This window comes from Oncorhynchus gorbuscha, linkage group LG10 (genome assembly GCF_021184085.1).
Source record: "Oncorhynchus gorbuscha isolate QuinsamMale2020 ecotype Even-year linkage group LG10, OgorEven_v1.0, whole genome shotgun sequence".
Lineage (NCBI taxonomy): Eukaryota > Metazoa > Chordata > Actinopteri > Salmoniformes > Salmonidae > Oncorhynchus > Oncorhynchus gorbuscha.
The window spans coordinates 43,125,802-43,134,569 of NC_060182.1; the positions used below are offsets into that span (position 1 = coordinate 43,125,802).

The 8,768-nt window shown below is 40.1% G+C and overlaps 1 protein-coding gene across 2 annotated transcripts in view; it reads left to right on the top strand.

Moving 5' to 3' along the window:
- The window catches only part of LOC124045176 (LHFPL tetraspan subfamily member 3 protein-like), a 31,896-nt gene extending 23,578 nt beyond the window's left edge, over nucleotides 1-8,318 (top strand). The window contains exons 2-4 of one of the 2 annotated variants that reach the window (XM_046364424.1): nucleotides 4,879-5,118; nucleotides 5,936-5,964; nucleotides 6,189-8,318. In XM_046364424.1, the coding sequence (XP_046220380.1) occupies nucleotides 4,879-5,118; nucleotides 5,936-5,964; nucleotides 6,189-6,248 (329 nt within the window). In that variant the 3' untranslated portion in view covers nucleotides 6,249-8,318. The remainder of the gene's footprint in view (nucleotides 1-4,878; nucleotides 5,119-5,935; nucleotides 5,965-6,188) is intronic. The other variant, XM_046364425.1, reaches the window with a different exon arrangement.
- The last annotated feature ends 450 nt before the right edge of the window (nucleotides 8,319-8,768 follow it).

Genomic DNA, 8,768 nt, shown 5'->3' on the forward strand with positions numbered 1-8,768 from the left:
GAGCCCTCTCCTGTACTCCCTGTTCACCCACGACTGCGTGGCCACGCACGCCTCCAACTCAATCATCAAGTTTGCGGACGACACAACAGTGGTAGGCTTGATTACCAACAACGACGAGACGGCCTACAGGGAGGAGGTGAGGGCCCTCGGAGTGTGGTGTCAGGAAAATAACCTCACACTCAACGTCAACAAAACTAAGGAGATGATTGTGGACTTCAGGAAACAGCAGAGGGAACACCCCCTATCCACATCGATGGAACAGTAGTGGAGAGGGTAGCTAGTTTTAAGTTCCTCGGCATACACATCACAGACAAACTGAATTGGTCCACTCACACTGACAGCGTCGTGAAGAAGGCGCAGCAGCGCCTATTCAACCTCAGGAGGCTGAAGAAATTCGGCTTGTCACCAAAAGCACTCACAAACTTCTACAGATGCACAATCGAGAGCATCCTGGCGGGCTGTATCACCGCCTGGTACGGCAACTGCTCCGCCCTCAACCGTAAGGCTCTCCAGAGGGTAGTGAGGACTGCACAACGCATCACCGGAGGCAAACTACCTGCCCTCCAGGACACCTACACCACCCGTTGTTACAGGAAGGCCATAAAGATCATCAAGGACATCAACCACCCGAACCACTGCCTGTTCACCCCGCTATCATCCAGAAGGCGAGGTCAGTACAGGTGCATCAAAGCTGGGACCGAGAGACTGAAAAACAGCTTCTATCTCAAGGCCATCAGACTGTTAAACAGCCACCACTAACACTGAGTGGCTGCTGCCAACACACTGTCATTGACACTGACCCAACTCCAGCCATTTTAATAATGGGAATTGATGGGAAATGATGTAAATATATCACTAGCCACTTTAAACAATGCTACCTTATATAATGTTACTTACCCTACATTATTCATCTCATATGCATATGTATATACTGTACTCTACATCATCGACTGCATCCTTATGTAACACATGTATCACTAGCCACTTTAACTATGCCACTTTGTTTACTTTGTCTACACACTCATCTCATATGTATATACTGTACTCGATACCATCTACTGTATGCTGCTCTGTACCATCACTCATTCATATATCCTTATGTACATGTTCCTTATCCCCTTACACTGTGTATAAGACAGTAGTTTTGGAATTGTTAGTTAGATTACTTGTTGGTTATCACTGCATTGTCGGAACTAGAAGCACAAGCATTTCGCTACACTCGCATTAACATCTGCTAACCATGTGTATGTGACAAATAAAATTTGATTTGATTTGATTTGATTTGAACTTCAGATAGAATGATATGCTTTCCCATGCATTTAAATGACACCGAAACAGTTAATGACTCCGCCAAGGCAACAGACATAAGGTACAACATGTATATTTTCACATTTTCAATGTACCACATCAAAAGAAATGAAGATAAGAAACCCCAATTATTTTTCACAACCCATGTCCAAATGACTGGCAAGCTTGCTTTAAACCCGTTGGCGCCCGTTGGAGCTAAAAAAAATTACGACACACAAAGTCCCGAAGCTCCCCACCACTGTGGTTACTAACTACTTGTAGATATTTGCATATATATATATATATATATATATATATATATATATATATATATATATATATATATATATATATATATATATATATATATATATATATATATATATATATATATATATATATATATATATATATAGATATAGATATATAGCAGTTCCGTGCAGGTGTCCTTACAAGATCCACAGCAAGCACAGCTATCAAAGCAGACAGTACTCCTTAGCAGCAACAGCTATCCCATGGAAACATGAACTTGTTAGTCTTCCACAAGCAATTCTCTCCAGGTTTCGCACAAGGCTAGGCTAACCTCCAGGCTGTCAAATACCTCCACGATGAGACGGTAGCTTCGGTCTCTACTAAGTCTTTCTTAACAAAATAATAATAACTCTCTAATAAAGTCAAATCAGTATTTCCCTTCAAAACTCGGTAGGTATGGGTTTTCTTCTATTTTGTATTGCCTTCTTTCATAGATTTTCTTCACCAACATTGATAATGTCTCTCCATCTCTCTTTCAACGTCTCTCCATCTCTCTTTCAACGTCTCTCCCTCTTTTTTCAATGTCTCTCCCGCTTTTTTCAACGTCTCTCCATCTCTCTTTCAACGTCTCTCCATCTCTCTTTCAACGTCTCTCCATCTCTCTTTCAACGTCTCTCCATCTCTCTTTCAACGTCTCTCCATCTCTCTTTCAACGTCTCTCCATCTCTCTTTCAACGTCTCTCCATCTCTCTTTCAACGTCTCTCCATCTCTCTTTCAACGTCTCTCCATCTCTCTTTCAACATCTCTCCCTCTTTTTTCAATGTCTCTCCCGCTTTTTTCAACGTCTCTTTCTCCCAGGCTTCCTGTTAACCAGGTCAACTCTCCCATTGGCCTCAGTTTAACAAGCTACCTTATTGGTCAAAACTTAAAGTAAACCAACCCATTCACTTGTACATTAAAGAAATATTTCTTCAAAAGAAATGCATTAACGACATTACAATTCAGGAGAAATTCAATCACCTTTTAAATCTAATACCAATTCATTATAACAAATAAACTAAATACTGGGTTTTAACAAGGGTATTGCACTCATATCAAAGCAAATGGTATAAGTTTGAGATGATTCAAGTACAGCACTGTTTGACTGTTTGACACTGTTTGCCGCTTTCATCAGACTTATCGGGGCCCTGGGGCCACACAACATTGCATGGTTAAGAGAAGAATACAACTCTAGAGTAATTATGGTCAAATGGGGCCCAGAGCTCTCATCGTGATAATGGGACGAGATGTATAAAGTGCAGCACATATTTTATTTACTAACACTTTAAACACATGCCCACAACATGTTATCCATAATCTACTCATTCTTTACCAGAAACGTCTCCTTTAAAAAAATATTTTAAAATATTCTCACATTGGCCTCTTCAGCCACGTGAACCATGGTGCTCCAGGATATTTTGAATGTTCCAGATCTGGCTTAGCAACATTACTGCCCTCAGTTGTCAAAAAGCATCAGTCTGATGGGTGTGAGAATAAACCTGCTAGGCCCACAGCTCCCAGAGCTCCTATTGACCTTCTCTGTTCCACAGCCTGAGCTGCTTCAAATGCTCATATCTCAACTGAACTGCCCAGGTCTACTACACATGGTAGCATACAGACACTAAAGGCTCTGATATGTATCTTTGAATTGGGGTCTTTTGGAGTTTATTATTTAGTTGTGAGAGTAAGCGATGAGGTGTGAGGGAGGTGGAAAAACAAGAGAGAGGAAAGAGAGAACAGGAATGTGTGTGTGTGTGAGAGAGAGAGAGAGAGAGAGAGAGAGAGAGAGAGAGAGAGAGAGAGAGAGAGAGAGAGAGAGAGAGAGACAGAGAGAGAGAGAGAGAGAGAGAGAGAGAGAACTAAAAGTGGGCCAGCTCTACCTCTCTCTGTAGCTCTGTCTCCTCCTCACTCCTCTCCCTGGCTGCTGCCTTTGAAGTTCTCTGTACAAGTTCAGAAATATCTTATGAGAGGGGAGGAACCGAGGGGAAGAGAAGAGAAAAGACAACTTCAAAGCGCTTGGATTTTGTTTCTCAGAACAAGATATTTGTGGTGCAACGATTTTCAACCTGGAGGCCATATAAATAAAAGGGCAGTTAGTAGGCCTGAAGGCCAGCAGGCCAGCAAGGCTGGGGAAGGGATGTAGTGCACACTGCTGAGTGTTTACTCACCAAACCTCAGGGGAAGCTTTACAGGGCCGACTGAGGAGGAGAAAGACCCTTCCAATAGAAAATGTGAATAGTCCAAATTTAGTACAAGCATTTCTACCTTTAGCTGCACCATGAAACATTGTTATTATTAGAGAGTTTCCGGCCTGTGTCTTTTCATCTGTGTGTCTATGTTTGCAGTTGCATAATGCCATCGTTATCAACCGGACTGTCTGAGCTCAATTCCGTTGATGGATGAGCTGCTTGGGAATAATGGGAAGCCGTGTGTTTGGCGCTGCGCAGCAGTTTTAGGAATATCATCTGGGAGGCAATCTTACAAGCTCATTTAGTATGGGATCAGCAGAGAGTTTGCGGTGAGCTTAGCAGCAGCGAGGCAGACGAGGGGGAATCAGAGACTCCGGGACAGAAGAATGAGTGAGAGTTGGGGACTCAGAGAGACTCCGAGCTGAAAGATACGCAGCAGCAGGAACAGCAGCAGAAAAGACCCTGCTCCACCCCATCAACCCCCCCTGAGAGCCAGGCACAGGGAATTCTTACTTACTCTCTCACTCAAAGAAAAGTGACTCATGACTTCTATGTGATTGTTCATGCCAATGCTAATGTCTCCTTCATGTCTCCTCTAAAACATTATAGCAATTACAGCAATTATGGTTTGCATTTTTTTTATCCAACCCCCATTGCCTATACTGTATTTGGACCATAGAGATCTCAACATTGTATCTGTGCCAATTATGGCATCTGTGAAGTTATGGACAGTGCCTTTGTGGCTATCTCCATTTTAAAATCGTTTAAAAAAAGTGTAAAGCTATCTGCAATGCTGGAGTCTGGAATCAAATCTTGTGTCATTCATTTATTGTGGCCACAAGATGGCGGTCATATAGTTTAAAGCCATTTACAAAGTAGGCAAACCAATTTGAAGAAGACAATGCTCTGGTCATAGGCTGATCACTCCCAACTCATAGGAATCCCCACTCAGATGACTACTTTAAAATGACAGAAACCCTCAATGATAATGTCCATGCAAAAATATTTTTACTGGTCTTTTGATGACAATGTAATAAAAGTTTAGCTTTTGAATCATGCATCCATGTTTCCCATAGACTCTCCTGGACATCCTCTCTTCTCTCTCCCCAGCTGTATGCCTGGTGTTGGGCTGTATAATCTTTCCAGATGGCTGGGATGCAGAGGTGGTGCGGGACCTGTGTGGGGAAGAGACAGGAAAGTATACCCTGGGTAACTGCTCTGTCCGCTGGTCTTACATCCTTGCTATTATCGGCATCCTGGACGCCCTGATCCTCTCCTTCCTGGCCTTCGTCCTGGGAAACAGACAGAACAACATGTTCCTGGAGGAACGCAAGGCTGACAACAATAAAGGTGAGGGATGGATTAGACCAAGACAAGACTGCATCTGAAAGGGCACCATTTTCTCTACATAATGCACTTCTTTTAACCAGGACCCATTGGGTTCTGGCTAAAAGCAGTTCAGTCGGGAATAGGGTGCCATTTCAGACGCAAACAAGCAATGACCAAAACACATCATATCTATAATTAATCAACATTGGTTTCCAAAATCAGATAGATTTTCCTGTATACTGATGAGATAATCTATCTGCTCTGATAGTTGACATGATTTCTGAATGATAAAATAATACATCTGGTATTGTTATTACGTCGATCAGCTTATTGCACTCACCGTGAAACTGCGTGGATGAGGGTAGGAAAGTCCACCAGAGTCTGTTCTCACTGTTTGCACAGGATTGCATCAGACTGGTCGGATCATATTGAGTTATCAGAGCGGAGAGATGTTCTTTCAGGGGACCTTTGAAGACATTGATGTCAGAATCTCATATGAAGTGTTCTAAAACTCACTGTCACCATTATGACAGAAAAGTAATAGACCCCTCATGAAGTTGTTAACTGTCAGATCAGAGGATTACACTGTTTGGTAGGGAAATGCCAAAGTATCGGGAATTCTTTATACTATACTCGCTATGGAGGTTTCCATGGTTACTCACCAGCTTTCAGTGGGATATGCCAGTATCTATATATCATCTGCAGTGTCTCGCTCACCACTCATCTGATTAACCCTGCACTATCTCACCGATAGAGATTATACTGTGTGTAATATTGTATGTGCTGTAACAGAATGTATATTTTTGACACTCTTATTTATTTTACTTTGTTCTCGCAGATGTTGCTGTGTCTGGGGTAAGTGACTTCGTAAGTGAACAGTGAACAGTGTCATGGCTTCGTGCATGGTGCAGTTATTGTCTAAATTGATCAGTGTATTTGTCCCATTAGTCCCGTCTTGTAAAATATGTGTTTGGCTGAATGAGTTCAAAGCACTGTCTGGTTCTGTATTGTAATACATTGCTATATAATTGGTATTATTTCAATATCCTTACATGATGCACTGCCGTGATACTGTTTTTTATTGCCCTTAGATTGAGGTCCAGGACAGAAGAAGTGACCCAAGGTATGTTGGAGTCCAGCGGTTGTACTGATGGGATCTTTACCGTGGAAGACCACCTCTCCTCTACTCCCTGCCATCCAGTCATCCGGCTATATGTGCAGACCACATGTATAGATGTAGGATCTTAATTTGAGCCAGTTTGCTTCAGTATGGAAATGTGAATTATTTTGTGGATAATAAAAAATTGACATTTTTGATCCATTTTTTTGTAAGGGAAAATCAAGTCTGAAATTTCAACGTGGAAATAACAAACTTCAGAAGTCTTTTTAAACCTCAGATACACTACAAGTTTAATGTTTACTGCATTGCAAGAAAGTTCTCCTGCAACAAGGTAATCAAATGAAGAGCCTACATCTGTACAGCATTCAGTGTTATAAAACTGGGAGAAACCATATTTTATGTTGTAAAGTGCATTAACAATACTTTAAAAAATGACAGTATTTGTAAATATTATGTGTCCAAAAGGAACTATATATTGCAGCTTTACAGAAATCGACATCTCTGGGAATCTATGTACTGTACATACAAAGTAATGTATACAGTATATTGGTAATGGTCCATTGGGCAAAAAAACAAGATCATCCAAAATTGAAAATCTTGTTCAGTGTATTTCTACCTTTTTGCATAATGATTTGAGTAAAGGGTACAATAAAGTAGAACAAAACAAATATTTTGTAAACATTTAATATACCCTATAAAACTAAGCTTTTGGTGTTTCTTTTTGAAGACATTTACTGTAAACAGTGAAAATTTGAGAATAATTTTTGAAATTATTAAACTGAAACAGGGTAGATTAAAGAAATTATCCAGTAGATAGAGGACAGGAAAACGTCATATTTGGCACTAATCTCTCAGAAGGAAGCCCTGTATGCTGCATTCTCTAGGCACTGAGACACTCGGGCCACAGGTCTCCACCATACCGTCCAAACTGGCCTTCTACGGCACATTGCAGTGACCAACACACACTGCCAGGTGCCAGGCTGCCAGCCCAGATGGGCTTTCAGTGGGCCTGTGTGTAATTCACCTTAACACCCCACAATGGAAAAAGTATCCTGGTAAAAAATCTATGTAGAGGCAGGATTTCTACTAACTTTTAAAAGGAATATTTTTAAATGGTATCTAGTGAAGGACTACACATTTATACTTATTGTCCATCATCTTTGCTACATCGTATACAGTTATTGTAAATTGAGAAGCTACGTATGTTTTTAGGTGGCAGCCGATCCTCAGGAAGCTGTACTGTAAGACAGCAATTACTGGACACTGATTCAAACACTATTGTTCCTACAGAATAGAGCCTTGGGTCTGATGAGACACTTCAAGATTTCAAGCATAGTTTTTGTGACCCAATGAGCAGACAAACCTTAACCCAATGAGCAAACTACTGTACCTTTAGGTGCATATGGAAGTCTATAATACAGATGGGATACATAATCAGTGACTGATGTTTTATTCTGGCTCCAACGTAGCTCTGTCCTGTCTTTGTCCCATCACTTAACTCAGTGGGAGGGCTCTTTAAATAGCAGGCAACTAACAGAGTCAAGGAAAAGAGACACTGGGGATAGACACAGTAATAAGAATATACATAATCTAAAAAGATTTTAGATATTGGTCTCAATCAGTTCCTACTTTTTAAAATATCTTACCCACAAAAATGTTTGCCAAAATATGTTGCCATCATTTGAAAAACATATCAATGATAACTGGCGTATTGTTTTTGTATATTGAAGTATAATACTGTATATGTATGTGATTGTTGAGTATTTCTACTCACATTTTAGTTGTATGTGCTATTGAATGAAGCAGTAATGTACTGTGAGACTTTCACAGCAAATGTGATGATGATCATTCAGTCACTCACTTTGTAAGGCAACACTTATTGATAGAGTGATGGTCCAACAACAAAAACAACAACTACAACATCATCAAATGAGAGTTTCCCATTGTCTATTGACTGTCCATATATATAAATGTGTCAAAATCCTGTAGCCTGCATTCGGAAAGTATTCAGACCCCTTGACTTTTTCCACATTTTGTTACATTACAGCCTTATTCTAAAATTTATTTCATAGTTTTTCCCTCAATCCACACACAATACCCTATAATGACAATGCAAAAACATGATTTTAAGACATTTTTGCAAATGTATAAAAAAAATAAAAGCTGAAGTATGACATTTACATACAGTTGAAGTCGAAGTTTACATACACCTTAGCCAAATACATTTCAACTCAGTTTTTCACAATTCCTGACATTTAATCCTAGTAAAAATTCCCTGTCTTAGGTCAGTTAGGATCACTACTTTATTTTAAGAATGTGAAATGTCAGAATAATAGTAGAGATAATGATTTATTTCAGCTTTTATTTCTTTCATCACATTCCCAGTGGGTCAGAAGTTTACATACACTCAATTAGTATATGGTAGTATATTAGTATAGTATATATGGTAGTATATTAGTATATGGTAGCATTGCCTTGAAATGGTTTAACTTGGGTAAAACGTTTCGGGTAGCCTTCCACAAGCTTCCCAAAATAAGTTGGGTGCATTTTG